We start from the raw sequence: 15,941 nt of genomic DNA on the forward strand, positions 1-15,941 counted from the left end.
ACGCACGCTGTTCGGGATAGCATACGAGAGCAATAGGAGAAGCCTTTTAAGTATCATTTATATAATATTACAACACCTTCCAGTTGACCCGCTTAGATTTTTCCCGAGCGATAATTCGTAGAGATTATGAGCAGGCTTCGGAGTAATTTTAGCACGGTAAGACTAAGGTCAGCTATGGAGTCGTTTAACTTTTAAATTAAAGTCATACTCATACTCATCCTCATTAATTTTATTCATAAAATAAATAATAACTATAAAAAAATACACCACGATCTTCATTGACGAATAACAGATAATATGCAGGTACTACAATAAATCCATAGAACAATCAATATCCATAGAACACGTAGCTATAGGAATGAGTTTGAGTGACTATGTATAATTCTATATCGCAACAATATAAGCATGTACTCTAGGTACTTAAATAAAATATTGGAGCGATGAGACTGCAATATAGGTAATATTGATTATATTTTTATAATGAATAATATAATTACATATATGTAAACAGTATTATATATACGTAGTCAGAATATTTTTGAAACGATCCGGACGAACTTCACCAATGAGGATGAGTATGACTTCCATTTTAATGTTAACAGCGGCTCCATAGAGCTCACTTTAGTCTTACCATGCTAAAAATACTTTGAAGCCTGGTTATGACGTGTTTAACACATTAAATGCCAGCGCGAGCTAAATAATAAATAAAACCCGTGTGTAGCGAAAAGCGCCTATGAACAGAGAACCCGCCTAGCTGCTGGCAGTGAATATGTCGATGAAGCCTCATGAAAGTCAGCTGGCGCTCCGTCGGTGGTTTGAGGAATGTTCACCCTATATAATATATCTATACTAGCGGCCCGCCCCTACGCACGGGATACACAAAACTTAAAGAAATTACACAGCTAAACACTATCAAGAATCACTCTATTAATAGGTAAAAACCGCATGAAAATCCGTTCAGTAGTTTTTGAGTTTATCGCGAACATACAAACGGAGGCGGCGAGAGACTTTGTTTTATAAGGTGTAGTGATAATAAACACCTGTAAAGATCAGCCGTCGCTGCGTCGGCAGGTTGATGTGTAAGAAAAACCCTCGACTACCGGTTATCACTCGGGAAGATATTAGTAATTAAATAAGTTCCTAGCCTCAGGGTATATATCTGCTGGGTGTACCGGCTGTGCTAGTTCTCGTATTGGCTCGCATGTCCCTACGCTCACCGCGTCTGCGCGGTCGCGCTTGTCCACCACGAGGATCGGCGGCGCGTACTGCCGGCACTCGCAGCTCATCTCCATCTGTCCACGCACGCTCTTTACTATGTGTTCGTTACTATTTCCCGTAAACTAATGACTTGTAAACCTTATTGAAAACACTCAAAGACTATCAGAAGTGTTGTCGCACAGACGCGTGTTATTTAGCTTTTTTTTTTGTGCGCTGTAAATCGATGGCTACTTTTTACAATAGTTTTGTTCCAAAAAAAGCATTCCTATAACAATAATGTCCAGAAAATTCGTGTACGGGACACTTGGGACAGTATGTAGACATTTTCGTGGATTGAAAACATTTACCTGATCGATTGGAATCGTAACTAAACAAGAGACAATCCATTTGGGAAATGTCATTTCGTATCTGAGTAAAAGTAATCTGTGCCATGCAGTCAATAATTCATGACAACATAATCAATAAAATATCACCAATTTAACGGACATCACTTTGGCTAAGGCGGATTGTCAAAGTAAATTTTGTAGCCACAGTAAATTTACTGCCATCTTTCGACACATGATTAAAACTATTAGAACGCATCTTTTCGACCGATGTCGCTATATCTTTGGCCTATTCTCGAGTAGACGACGCCACTTTTTGATATTTATCAAATTTAACACATATCAGTGAAAGACCAAGGATCAAAGTCAAATGGCGTTCTAAAAGTTTTAAAGTCCTCATCGTTTTCGATGACGGCGACCCTAAATAAACATTATGGACGTTGTCTAGCGTGAGCTCTAATGTGGCTGGCCATGCCAAGCCGAACTTGCTCTTAAATACTCTACACACATGACAATAAAGTTGGCCAGCTGCTTTGAACGTGTACACGTAGGAATGTGTCGAAAGATGACAGTAAATTTACAGTGATCGAGTACGATCCGCCTCTATTTAAAATAATCTTTGCTTCGGCGTAGACTATACTCTGTATCTTTAGGTATTTAAATAAAAGTACACATAATCTACCCTCAAATGGCTCCTTAAGCCAGTTGAGGGTAGATGAAAACATTACTAGATCAAATAATGTAGGTTAAAGTCAGGTCGTTTCGTGACAGATCCAGGCGGTTTTGTATTTGGTCGGTTAACCAATAAATGTGTGTGATAGTTTTATTTAAATACGTAAAGAGAGAGAGAGAGAGTGAGATGGAGGTGTTTGGATGATCGATGTGTTGGGCTAGGTGAACTCACCGGGTGCGGGTGCGGCAGGTAGGCGGGCGGCTGCTGCGCCGCCGCCGCGGCCGCCGCCACCATGGCGTACGCGGGCACGGCCGCCACCTGCACGTCAAGCTACTGTTGTAATTTGCTACTCCACACATGTTCTATATTATAACAACTTTAGCTAAACGGATACAAAACGGGCTATTCATTTTAAAAAAGTAGAATTTAAAAAGACTTAAAAAATACAACGCTTCAAGGGCTCAACAAATTTTTTTAAAGAAAATTTTACCATTCGATTCCTTAATAATACATGAAAATCATACCAAAAAATAAGTGTTGCCTTACATCAATAGTTCTGTTTTTTATACATATTGGTAGTGATGAAATAGTAATGACAAATCCAAGTTTTCGACCTCGAAAGCCCTTCGGATCATTGTGTGTATAATATATCAAATATCAAACATTTATTCAGCAAATAGGCCACAGGGGCACTTTTACATGTCCATTTTTACAAACCATAAATTTAAAAAAAAAAACAATTACAAATATCGAATCTATGAAATAATAAATACTTTATTAGAGATGTATACTGTCTCTAAATGTCAAATTACACAAAAAAAACTATGATAAAAAAATAAAACCATAAAATACTAAAATTCTTTAGAGATGTATAAGTCTCTAAGTGTCAGAGATAAAATATAAAAATATATATTAAATTATCCTTAGAGATGTAGAGGGTCGCCAAGGCTTGAATTCTTATATAAATAATTAAAAGACAAAAAAATTAAAACAGACAAGAACCGAATGAAGTGTCTCACGTTAATGTCACTCAAAAGTAAAGTTACATACTTTAACATAACCTGTACCCCGTGTAAGCTTAAACAGACCGGTCTCCACAAACAGCACCCGTTCACGAGTATGACGTGTATCTCAGCCATCTATACGATGATATAAAAATCTTTAGAGCATCGTGATCCTTGTTAAAATACACGAAGGTTAATATTAGGATTTTAAAGCGTCGGCAACGCGCATGTAACACCCCTGTAGTTGCAGGTGTCCATAGGCTACGGTGACTGCTTACTAGACGGGTCGTGGGCGCCTAGTATAAAAAAAAAGCTGTAACAACGTGCGTCAGTTGTCTGTGGCAATCAAGGGTTAGTCAGATTTTAAGACAGTCCACATTGAAAAGCCTCCAGCGAGAAATAAATAATAAATAAATATATAAACATTATAGGACATCATTACACAAATTGACTAAGTCCCACAGTAAGTTCAATAAGGCTTGTGTTGAGGGTACTTAGACAACGATATATATAATATATAAATATTTATAAATACTTAAATACATAGAAAACACCCATGACTCAGGAACAAATATCCATGCTCATCACATGAATACATGCCCTTACCAGGAATTGAACCCGGGACCATCAGCTTCGTAGGCAGGGTCACTACCCACTAGGCCAGACCGGTCGTCGAGAAAGCTTCCTTGAACGGCGCCGACATAAGACTACCCGTCTTTTTCTAACTGGAGCGTATTAAGAGGGATAGGCTATCTCTCGGGCGTGATGTAAGCCTGCAGGCTACGTGGTACGTACCATGTGCGGAGGGGGGTGCGGCGCGGGCACGTAGGAGACGCCGGCGCCCACCACGCCCACGCCGCCCACGCCCACGCCCACGCCCAGCGACCCCACCGGCGTGCCCGGCGTGTGTGGCCTGCAACCAACACATACATAAATAAATAAATAAACAATAAATAAATACAATATTATAAACACGTTTACAGTACATATGGTGCTATTTTACCGAACTAGTGCGAAAATTAGCATATTACGTTACTGTGTCGAACATTTAAAGGGCCATATGTACTGTAAAACGTTGTACGATACATGTGCGAATAGGTCATTCATAAAAAAAACATAGAGAGAAGAGTACTGACCTGCTGGGGTTGGGTGTAGTAGGGCTTCTCGAAGCGAAGCTCTTCGCGGCGGGGTTGAACTCCTTCGCATTGGGGTTTAACGTAGACTTCTTTAATGTGGCTGCGCTGACTGCCACGCGCTCTATGGCGGCGGCGGCTGCACAGCCGGGGTCGGGGGGAGATGCCGCTTGGGGCATCGCTCCGGGGGATGGCGGAGGTTCCACTGGGGCTACTGGCGGCTGGAATGATAACGGCACTAATGAGATAACGCATACGGTACAACTGTTACAGTCTGTTCGCTTTTCTAAGATCAAGTACGTCATAGTAAATCTATGACGTACTTGACCTTCGAGATTGGACAGGCTATAATTGTAAGCCAAAATCACATCTATTATGATTTTAGTTCATAATTGCGGTAAGTATAGTCATTAGTTTTTGAATTGAACTCGTCAAAAGAATGTAATTATATGTGTTTAAAAAATGTTCATGGCGCTAATAAATGTTTGTCAATTGTCATCACCATAGCTTTAGGCAGTATACATAATGGTTCGAACTAACCAGCGGTAGCATCTACCTGGAGTGCCACGCGCCTTGCTTATCAACGCGTGTTGACAACCTGATTGTTCATTATGAATCTACTGGCTAACACCATGGAGTTGATATTTGATAAAAGTTGAACATCTTTCCGACCCTTTTTTATAGCGCCTCCTGGTTTGTGGTTTTGAAAACAATACTAAGCAGATTCTTTTAACGAGCTCATTTGAAAAAATCATAACTATACTTATATATCGTCACTTTATTATTCAGATTAATTTTTATTAGATAAATCTTTTGACTCATTACATTACCTTGTGGTGCGGCAGGGGCAGGGGCAGGGGCTCGTGCTTGGGCAGGCTGGGCCGCTTGGCGTGCGGCTCCGACACGGCGCCCGCGTTGTCTGGTAACATATCATATTACCTTGTGGTGCGGCAGGGGCAGGGGCAGGGGCTCGTGCTTGGGCAGGCTGGGCCGCTTGGCGTGCGGCTCCGACACGGCGCCCGCGTTGTCTGGTAACATATCATATTACCTTGTGGTGCGGCAGGGGCAGGGGCAGGGGCTCGTGCTTGGGCAGGCTGGGCCGCTTGGCGTGCGGCTCCGACACGGCGCCCGCGTTGTCTGGTAACATATCATATTACCTTGTGGTGCGGCAGGGGCAGGGGCAGGGGCTCGTGCTTGGGCAGGCTGGGCCGCTTGGCGTGCGGCTCCGACACGGCGCCCGCGTTGTCTGGTAACATATCATATTACCTTGTGGTGCGGCAGGGGCAGGGGCAGGGGCTCGTGCTTGGGCAGGCTGGGCCGCTTGGCGTGCGGCTCCGACACGGCGCCCGCGTTGTCTGGTAACATATCATATTACCTTGTGGTGCGGCAGGGGCAGGGGCAGGGGCTCGTGCTTGGGCAGGCTGGGCCGCTTGGCGTGCGGCTCCGACACGGCGCCCGCGTTGTCTGGTAACATATCATATTACCTTGTGGTGCGGCAGGGGCAGGGGCAGGGGCTCGTGCTTGGGCAGGCTGGGCCGCTTGGCGTGCGGCTCCGACACGGCGCCCGCGTTGTCTGGTAACATATCATATTACCTTGTGGTGCGGCAGGGGCAGGGGCAGGGGCTCGTGCTTGGGCAGGCTGGGCCGCTTGGCGTGCGGCTCCGACACGGCGCCCGCGTTGTCTGGTAACATATCATATTACCTTGTGGTGCGGCAGGGGCAGGGGCAGGGGCTCGTGCTTGGGCAGGCTGGGCCGCTTGGCGTGCGGCTCCGACACGGCGCCCGCGTTGTCTGGTAACATATCATATTACCTTGTGGTGCGGCAGGGGCAGGGGCAGGGGCTCGTGCTTGGGCAGGCTGGGCCGCTTGGCGTGCGGCTCCGACACGGCGCCCGCGTTGTCTGGTAACATATCATATTACCTTGTGGTGCGGCAGGGGCAGGGGCAGGGGCTCGTGCTTGGGCAGGCTGGGCCGCTTGGCGTGCGGCTCCGACACGGCGCCCGCGTTGTCTGGTAACATATCATATTACCTTGTGGTGCGGCAGGGGCAGGGGCAGGGGCTCGTGCTTGGGCAGGCTGGGCCGCTTGGCGTGCGGCTCCGACACGGCGCCCGCGTTGTCTGGTAACATATCATATTACCTTGTGGTGCGGCAGGGGCAGGGGCAGGGGCTCGTGCTTGGGCAGGCTGGGCCGCTTGGCGTGCGGCTCCGACACGGCGCCCGCGTTGTCTGGTAACATATCATATTACCTTGTGGTGCGGCAGGGGCAGGGGCAGGGGCTCGTGCTTGGGCAGGCTGGGCCGCTTGGCGTGCGGCTCCGACACGGCGCCCGCGTTGTCTGGTAACATATCATATTACCTTGTGGTGCGGCAGGGGCAGGGGCAGGGGCTCGTGCTTGGGCAGGCTGGGCCGCTTGGCGTGCGGCTCCGACACGGCGCCCGCGTTGTCTGGTAACATATCATATTACCTTGTGGTGCGGCAGGGGCAGGGGCAGGGGCTCGTGCTTGGGCAGGCTGGGCCGCTTGGCGTGCGGCTCCGACACGGCGCCCGCGTTGTCTGGTAACATATCATATTACCTTGTGGTGCGGCAGGGGCAGGGGCAGGGGCTCGTGCTTGGGCAGGCTGGGCCGCTTGGCGTGCGGCTCCGACACGGCGCCCGCGTTGTCTGGTAACATATCATATTACCTTGTGGTGCGGCAGGGGCAGGGGCAGGGGCTCGTGCTTGGGCAGGCTGGGCCGCTTGGCGTGCGGCTCCGACACGGCGCCCGCGTTGTCTGGTAACATATCATATTACCTTGTGGTGCGGCAGGGGCAGGGGCAGGGGCTCGTGCTTGGGCAGGCTGGGCCGCTTGGCGTGCGGCTCCGACACGGCGCCCGCGTTGTCTGGTAACATATCATATTACCTTGTGGTGCGGCAGGGGCAGGGGCAGGGGCTCGTGCTTGGGCAGGCTGGGCCGCTTGGCGTGCGGCTCCGACACGGCGCCCGCGTTGTCTGGTAACATATCATATTACCTTGTGGTGCGGCAGGGGCAGGGGCAGGGGCTCGTGCTTGGGCAGGCTGGGCCGCTTGGCGTGCGGCTCCGACACGGCGCCCGCGTTGTCTGGTAACATATCATATTACCTTGTGGTGCGGCAGGGGCAGGGGCAGGGGCTCGTGCTTGGGCAGGCTGGGCCGCTTGGCGTGCGGCTCCGACACGGCGCCCGCGTTGTCTGGTAACATATCATATTACCTTGTGGTGCGGCAGGGGCAGGGGCAGGGGCTCGTGCTTGGGCAGGCTGGGCCGCTTGGCGTGCGGCTCCGACACGGCGCCCGCGTTGTCTGGTAACATATCATATTACCTTGTGGTGCGGCAGGGGCAGGGGCAGGGGCTCGTGCTTGGGCAGGCTGGGCCGCTTGGCGTGCGGCTCCGACACGGCGCCCGCGTTGGCCGACACCTCCGGCGTGGCCGGCGCCGGCGGCGGCACCGTCTGGCAACAGATCATCCCAAACGTCAATGGAAATGACATCAAAATTCATGACGCGTTGTAGTAGTCGGCTCGCGTGAGCTCGTCGGCGATTTGAGTCGGAGTCGGTGTTTGAACATAGATCGAAGGAATACAATACAACCTACCTGGTGTAATGAGGGCTAATGCGTTTAATTTCGCCGCTAGGAGCGCTAGTGTAGACGGAGGTCATTCAAATGTCTATATCTATTTATCCTGCAAGATTTCGTGTCCCGCCCTCTATAGTAATTGTTTGAGATAGGAATAATTTAGGTACACTATTTTGGGATAAAAATTTGTCAAGACAGCACTAACTTTCCTCCTGGAGTTGGGATCCGTACAGAGGACTCGGCCTTGGCACACAATTCTTCAGGCATCCGAAATTCACAAGGTTCGCAGAGCACACAGGTAAAGGTGCATGTCTTATTTCGTCTGTCATATGTGTCAACTAGTTAGATGGGCGCGCGGGCGGGGTATAGGGGGGAAGGCAAATCTGCATATAGATACTTGTATGTATTATAGATAGTATTTCGAACAGGAATGTACTAAAATAGAAAGAGCAAGCAGCATGCGTACCGGCTGCGGCGCGGGCGGCGGCGCGGCGGCGGGCGCGGGCGACGTCACCAGCTTGAACTCCGCGCCGAACTTGCGCAGCTCCTGCGACACCGGACAACACTTCTTACCATGTCTACTCATAATACAGATTAACCAGTGGGAATATATTACCAAAGAGAATTTGAAATAAAGGTGGCTTGTCGAAGAAAATTTTGTAGCCACAGTAAAATCAAAAAGTGGCGCCATCTTACCCAAAGGTTGTGGTGACATCGCTCGAAACGATGCCACCATACCTTTGGCCTCTGATCTAGATGGCGCCACTTTTTGATATTTAACACAGATCAGTAAAAAAATAAGGATCAAAGTCAAATGGCGTTCTAAAAGTGTTAATCACGAGTCGAAAGATGGTAGTAAATTTACTGTGGCTACAAAGTTTTTGACAATCTACCTCTATTTCAAAAAGATACGTCAAAATACTTTACCTCCTTTCTAATGGTAAAAAAACTAACTCCTGCTATAGTCCGTTTTTTTACCATTAGAAAGGAGGTAAGGTATTTTAAATTTCATCGACGAAATAAATGTTAAAAAATTTTTTGCTAATATTTTTTATTTACGATTTTTTTCGCAATTCCATACTACATGTAAATGCGAAAAAAACCTTAAAAAATCATAAAAAAAATTGGAATAGCAAAAAATATTTTTTTTTCGACGATGAAATTTGTCGTAGTTTCTCGGATTTTCCGATGTGCACATTAAAGACTCACACTGTAGTTAAATTAATTTCTTTATTTCAACCTGTCAAATCGATTCACCAATAAACAAAAAAAAGCTAAATTAGCCACTATAGAATCTCGATAAAATACAAAATAATGACGTCACGATCAAGTTACCTACTCTTTATCGTTCTTTATTACATATAAACTGTGTTCAAAAATAACTGCTGTCTAGGTTTTTCTAATATTTTTCTGGTGCTTTATTTCATGTGAAATAATTTATTTTATATACAGAAAAAATACTAATTGTATCATATTTTTTTCTTAACAAGGTTACAACAATTTCTGGAGTAAATTGTTCAGCAACAGATAACGGAATGTCTCACCTGCACCTCGTCCTGTCGCCGCGGCTCGGGCACGTGCCGCGGCCGCGGGCCCTCGGCCGGTGGCGCGGGGTTCTGCGAATAAATGTTTTTATAATCATTTCAGAGATAGGACTACCGTCATTCGGCGGTCTAGAAACTTGTGTTAGCTATGAATGCGAAAATAGTAGATTAAGGGCCTAAAGTGATCCATTACATCCAAGGAAATTTATTGGTTTAGGATAAAATGGGGTATTTTTATGCCCGAGATATATACTTTGTTTTTCATGTGTAATTAGGGTGGTATTCCATCTGTCCAATATTTTGGTCCAATGCTCATAGCGTCTTTATCTTTGATTAGCAAAATGTGAGATGCAAATACACATTAGACCAAGATATTGGACAGACGGAGTACCATCTTTAGTTGGTAACTTTTGTACCGTTCGTGGCTCAGGAACAAATATCTGTGCTCATTACACAAATACATGTTCTTACCGGGATTCGAATCCAGGACCATCGGCTTCATAGGCAGAGTCGCTACTCACTAGGTCAGACAGGTTGTCAAAAAATGATGTAATTGTCGATTGTACAACAAGGGCATAAAGCGATCCATTTTTATCCGAGGCAATTTATTGGTCCGAACGCAGCGAGGACCAATATAGTCAAGAATATAAATGGACATTGATGCCTGAGTTATACACTCTGTTTTCCACTTCGATTGTGAGCAAAATAAACAAAATAATCTAATTTTAAAAAAATTGTAGGTATTTTTACCGTATTTGTTTAAGACTAAAGAAAACCGATCGGGGGCGCGCCGGCAGGGCTGGCAGTTTGTATCGCAGATATTGAACTTTATAGCTAACTTGATAAGGGTCGTAATAGATGATTTACTCTAGAGCATAATAATCAATTTCAAGCCTCTTAAACGCAACTTAAATATCAATTTTACGAGCATGAGAATGGAAAATACGAATTGGAATCTGGCATCGATCTCAAGAGTTCGGTAAAGTAGAGCGCAGTCCAATTTGTTCACGTATTGAACAAATTCTACAACTAAAATGGCGATGGGCAGGGCACCTTCAAAGAAACATAGACGATAGATGGTCAAAAATGGTTACAATCTGGCATCCCATGGGTTGCAAACGTAAACGGGGACCACCTAAGAAACGCTGGAGCGACGATCTTGCAAAGGTTGCAGGAAAAACGTGGTGCAGACTAGCTGCAGACCGCACGAGATGGAAAAACATGGAGGCTTACACCGCTACAGGCGGTCCTTACATTAAAATTTACTAAATATAAAATTAAATAAATAAGTAGTACGTGACAAAAATAATTTTACTTAAATATATATAATGTATGTTTTTAATTCAAATAACTAAAAATTGACTTAATAATCTAGTATTTGACACCTGTAATAGTAATATTAGTAATCTAAGAAATGGAATTATTTATTTTATTAACCAACTTCAAAAAAGGAGGAGGTTCTCAATTCGACTGGTTTTTTTTTTTTGTATGTATTTTTTTTAAATCGAACGGGTATAACGTCGAGATGTTCCCGTTGGCACCAAGTCGGGGTCTGATGATTATTGAGTTTTGTTAATTTATTGAGTACTGACGTGATGGTGGTGCGGTGGGAAGGTGGCCCTCGGGTGCGGCGCGCGCGGCTCGCCGTTGAGCTTGGCGGCCGCGCCGGCGCCGGACGCGGCCCTGCAATCAAACATATTCAATTACTCAATGATGCCACACTGACTTCCGCTCGTGACTTCATTTTTTTTTAATAATAAAATAAAATTTATTTCCTGAAAAAATACAATTATTACAAGTGTTGAGCCCTCCTAGTAGGTATGAAGACAACTGTGTCAGGAGAACTCGCTCTTCCTGTTATGGTAAGTGGGTGAATCAACTTTTTGTGTTTTGTTATCCAGTCCCGTTGTCCAAGGGACAACATTGGCACAGTTTGTTTGAAGAGACATTGTATGCCGTTCTATTAACATGCTTAGTAGGGGGCCCATTATGGACATTGGTTATAACGACCACAAAAAAAGTTTAATACATTTAAGTACCATAAAATCAGTATTTCAATGAATTTTTGTCCCCTGGACAACTAATCGTAACCATGGCAACGAGTGACGCTAAAAAGTTGATTCTCCCAAGTACATTCTGCAAACTAATTTATAAACTACCTAATACACTCCATTGGATCCATGAAGCGCTGATGGCCTAGCGGTAAGAGCGCGCGACTTCCAATCCAGAGGTCGCGGGTTCAAACCTAGGCTCGTACCAATGAGTTTTTCGGAACTTATGTACGAAATATCATTTGATATTTACCAGTCGCTTTTCGGCGAAGGAAAACATCGTGAGGAAACTGGACTAATCCCAACAAGGTCCAGTTTACCCTCTGGGTTGGAAGGTAAGATGGCAGTCCGCAAACCGCAGCCAAATAACACTAAACCCTACTCATAGTGTTGTGTTCCTGCCGGTAAGTAAAGTTGCCAGAGCTGAACGAGGGGGGGGGGGGCGGGTTTAGGGTCGGCAACGCGCATGTAACTCCTCTGGAGTTGCAGGCGTACATAGGCTACGGAGACTGCTTACCATCAGGCGGGCCGTATGCTTGTTTGCCACCGACGTAGTATTAAAAAAAAAGTCGCTTCCGTAAACTAGTTTTTCCCACACCAAATCTTGGGATTAGTTGTCAAGCGGACCCCAGGCTCCCATGAGCCGTGGCAAAAAGCCGGGACAACGCGAGGAAGAAGAGATATTTTAATTCGAGGGTAAGATGGTTACTTTTACGCGAGTTAAACACCTCTACCTTTCATTTCGACTATGAGGAAAGACAAAAACAATAAATGTAGGATATGACTGGAATTCGCGCCATTTAAATTTTGATCGGAAAAAAAATTAAAACCAATAGACAATCCAATCTTATATTCGACTGTGTATAATGCCTTATAATGTACACACGCCTTTAAAGAAATTCAATGAACGAATGTAACGTAAATTGATTTATTACCAAATATTTATTTCATACTTTTAAATAATTAATACATATAGTATATTTTTTCAATAATGCAATACAATTAGGCGGGTCCAGTCCAGACTGAGCGAGCATATGTGCCAGGGAATTTCCTCACGCACAAAACGGCCGAGGCAATTCTACACTGGTCGTTTTGTGGTCACCTAATCAATATTCATCAATTTCGACTTGATATGAAAATTCGGAAGCTAATATGAGAGCTTTTAACTGAATAATATTGTACGCCCTAGCAGGCAACTGTTGACACGTTTAATGTAAAAATAGACCACCTTTGTATGTACACAGTTATACAATAAAATTCTATTCTATTCTATTCTATTCTATTCTAATATAGCATATGGCTGTTAGCTGCTATAAAAGATATAAATTTTCATATTTGTGACCGCAGCCACCAAAACGTTTTTTTCGCTTGCCATAAGGACGAGATTTGCTTATATCTTTATACGAATAACCTAACAAGGCGTTCTTATGGCAAGCGACAAAGTGGGACGTTATTCCGGCCGCGGTCACATTTACAAAAAAGATATCTGAATTTACTTTTAATATCTTCAAATCACTTTCATATATTCGCCTTGTACATTTCTGTGACATTACCCTAACAAAAATGAGACCAAACAACTTGATGCGACGCTGTAAGGAACGCGTGATAAATATCAAGTTGTATGAAAACATAGTTTACTTTTGTCTACGCTAAAAATGGCCATCGCTAATAATTCCCCAATAAACCCACAATACTGACTGGTGTTGGTGTGGCGGAAAGGGCGGCGGAGCGTGGTAGCCGCCCGCTTGCGCGGCGTAGCTCTTGCCGCCCGTCGTCGGCCCCACTACAGCTGCGGGCTGAAACAAAACAACATTCAAAGGCATCAAAATGGTCCAAAAACAGGGCAGCTTTCGCTACGCTGCCACGAAGTGCCGGAATAATCTTCCACCACCAATTTGACAGGGCAGTACTATTGGCTCCTTTAAATCAAGACTGAAAGCGTACCTAATGAACCAAGAAAGTTTTGCTGTCTGAAGTTATAATATATATATATATATATATATATATATATATATATATATATATATATAATAAAAACCTTCCGTCCTCTTTTTCCGGGTCCTGTCATTGTTATTTATTACCTATTTTGTACTTTAGCTACTCACCAGTTATGTATGAATATATGTATGTTTGTATATATAATTTAACCTTTTGACCGCCAAAGATGTCATATGACGCGCGCGGTTACAGCCCAATATCAACCTTCATGCGTACCGACAAGGTTCACGATTACGCGCCGGATGCGATAGGCGTGGCGTTCAAAAGGTTAATGTATATATTTATTTACGTCGTCCACAACGTGATAAAAAATGTGCTTATTACATGGGGCGGCCCGGGCTCACTGGCCCAGAGCGTCAAACATTAAGATACAGTTCTGAATAGGAAGCTAAAGTAGTGATTACCGGGTCGTCAGCGGGGCGGCGCTCCTCGGGCGTGAGGTGGTGGCGCGGCGGGCGCTCCTTGTCCTTGGGCGCCGCCGCGTGGTAGCCGCCCCCGCCGCCCGCGCCGCCGCCCGGCTTCACGCCCGCCGCGCCGTTGTTGTTGGTCGCCGCCGACGGCTTGCCCGTTAGCTTGCCCGTCTGAAACGACATGGTTCACTTATTCATTGTAACACTGATATATATACTTAGACGACCGGTCTGGCCTCGTGGGTAGTGACCCTGCCTATGAAGCCGATGGTCCCGGGTTCAAATCCTGGTAAGGGCATTTATTTGTGTGATGAGCATGGATATTTGTTCCTGAGTCATGGGTGTTTTCTATGTATTTAAGTATTTATAAATATTTATATATTATATATATCGTTGTCTAAGTACCCTCAACACAAGCCTTATTGAGCTTACTGTGGGACTTAGTCAATTTGTGTAATAATGTCCTATAATATTTATTTATTTATTTTATTTATTTATATACAATGTGGGTACACATACAACATGTTTACTTAGGTATAACGTAGATTTAGTTTGCCAGTCTTTAATTAAGCCTCATACAAATCGCATCGTGTTTGTTACTACTTACTACCAAAGAAAATTTGAAATAGAGGTGACATATACACTACTTCTGTTGAATCTCTGTCTATGACCCCATTTTCTAATTCTACACGTCACTATAAATTTTACTTTTACTAACATATACTCTTCTTCTATAAACTGTAGTACTACTTACCTGAAAAACAAAGAAAACCATCGCTATGACTTGCCGCGGCAATATACTGAATAGATACCTGGCCCGCCAGGCCGCGTATCTCTCCTCTTCGTCGCCGTTTTCTAATTCTACACTGTGCCATACTCCGCCTCTGTTGTCTATAGTGCTACATACCTGCTGAACCCCCTTCCTCTTGTTAGGTTTGACGTATTTGCCGCTGTCCGCGGCCGCTGGCCGTACTACGGCCGCGTATCTCTCCTCTTCGTCTCCGTTTTCTAATTGTACACTACACCATATACTCCGCCTCTGTTGTCTATAGTGCTACATACCTGCTGAACCCCCTTCCTCTTGTTAGGTATGACGTATTTGCCGCCGTCCGCGGCCGCTGGCCGTACTACGGCCGCGTATCTCTCCTCTTCGTCTCCGTTTTCTAATTGTACACTACACCATATACTCCGCCTCTGTTGTCTATAGTGCTACATACCTGCTGAACCCCCTTCCTCTTGTTAGGTATGACGTATTTGCCGCCGTCTGCGGCCGCTGACCGTACTACGGCCACGTATCTCTCCTCTTCGTCTCCGTTTTCTAATTGTACACTACACCATATACTCCGCCTCTGTTGTCTATAGTGCTACATACCTGCTGAACCCCCTTCCTCTTGTTAGGTATGACGTATTTGCCGCCGTCCGCGGCCGCTGGCCGTACTACGGCCGCATATCTCTCCTCTTCGTCTCCGTTTTCTAATTCTATACGAGCTTTGTATGAAGCTGCGTTTTCTATTTCAGCGGCTATCTCTTCCGCTTTGGCTTCTGCGTCTCTGTAAGATGAAATTGATTAATTTAATATTGGTAAAATAACAAAGAGTCATTCTGACTGGAAAATTACGAAAAAACTAATTTACAGTCATCAAGAAGTTTGATTTCTGTTCCACTTATTACCCAATTATAATAGTATGAGATCTCGAGCAGCTTTCGCTTTAATTATTGTGGTACTGAATCGACCGTGAATCAAATTGGTTAAATTTGTTAAGCTTCTTGCAAAAAACTAGGCAAGTAAGCTATGTCATAATACTCTAGCTAGGCCAACGAGCATATATACTTATATAAGTTTAAATACACCGAAGAAATGTGTTTTTCCCCGACTGCTCAAAAAAAGGAGTGAATTGTTTTTACAACTTGAAATTCATGATCTGCCTACCTGTTAAGGCAACATGATTACTATTTTTATTTAGCTAGGTTGCCAAAATGAAGTGTTCCCCACCCC

The 15,941-nt window shown here is 44.9% G+C and overlaps 1 protein-coding gene across 1 annotated transcript in view; it reads right to left on the reverse strand.

Annotated features, from left to right (window-relative positions):
• The window catches only part of LOC133529298 (ataxin-2 homolog), an 88,854-nt gene that overhangs the window by 13,288 nt on the left and 59,625 nt on the right, over window positions 1–15,941 (reverse strand). The window contains exons 6-38 of the mRNA XM_061866995.1: window positions 15,267–15,495; window positions 14,853–14,999; window positions 13,940–14,116; window positions 13,236–13,333; window positions 11,079–11,169; window positions 9,487–9,558; window positions 8,409–8,489; window positions 7,685–7,817; window positions 7,471–7,559; window positions 7,362–7,427; window positions 7,253–7,318; window positions 7,144–7,209; window positions 7,035–7,100; window positions 6,926–6,991; window positions 6,817–6,882; window positions 6,708–6,773; window positions 6,599–6,664; window positions 6,490–6,555; window positions 6,381–6,446; window positions 6,272–6,337; window positions 6,163–6,228; window positions 6,054–6,119; window positions 5,945–6,010; window positions 5,836–5,901; window positions 5,727–5,792; window positions 5,618–5,683; window positions 5,509–5,574; window positions 5,400–5,465; window positions 5,182–5,286; window positions 4,355–4,572; window positions 4,014–4,131; window positions 2,446–2,532; window positions 1,218–1,292 (exon numbers count right to left, since the gene is read on the reverse strand). Of these exons, the coding sequence (XP_061722979.1) occupies window positions 1,218–1,292; window positions 2,446–2,532; window positions 4,014–4,131; window positions 4,355–4,572; window positions 5,182–5,286; window positions 5,400–5,465; window positions 5,509–5,574; window positions 5,618–5,683; window positions 5,727–5,792; window positions 5,836–5,901; window positions 5,945–6,010; window positions 6,054–6,119; window positions 6,163–6,228; window positions 6,272–6,337; window positions 6,381–6,446; window positions 6,490–6,555; window positions 6,599–6,664; window positions 6,708–6,773; window positions 6,817–6,882; window positions 6,926–6,991; window positions 7,035–7,100; window positions 7,144–7,209; window positions 7,253–7,318; window positions 7,362–7,427; window positions 7,471–7,559; window positions 7,685–7,817; window positions 8,409–8,489; window positions 9,487–9,558; window positions 11,079–11,169; window positions 13,236–13,333; window positions 13,940–14,116; window positions 14,853–14,999; window positions 15,267–15,495 (2,974 nt within the window). The remainder of the gene's footprint in view (window positions 1–1,217; window positions 1,293–2,445; window positions 2,533–4,013; window positions 4,132–4,354; window positions 4,573–5,181; window positions 5,287–5,399; window positions 5,466–5,508; window positions 5,575–5,617; window positions 5,684–5,726; window positions 5,793–5,835; window positions 5,902–5,944; window positions 6,011–6,053; window positions 6,120–6,162; window positions 6,229–6,271; window positions 6,338–6,380; window positions 6,447–6,489; window positions 6,556–6,598; window positions 6,665–6,707; window positions 6,774–6,816; window positions 6,883–6,925; window positions 6,992–7,034; window positions 7,101–7,143; window positions 7,210–7,252; window positions 7,319–7,361; window positions 7,428–7,470; window positions 7,560–7,684; window positions 7,818–8,408; window positions 8,490–9,486; window positions 9,559–11,078; window positions 11,170–13,235; window positions 13,334–13,939; window positions 14,117–14,852; window positions 15,000–15,266; window positions 15,496–15,941) is intronic.

Source organism: Cydia pomonella, chromosome 20 (assembly GCF_033807575.1).
Source record: "Cydia pomonella isolate Wapato2018A chromosome 20, ilCydPomo1, whole genome shotgun sequence".
NCBI lineage: Eukaryota > Metazoa > Arthropoda > Insecta > Lepidoptera > Tortricidae > Cydia > Cydia pomonella.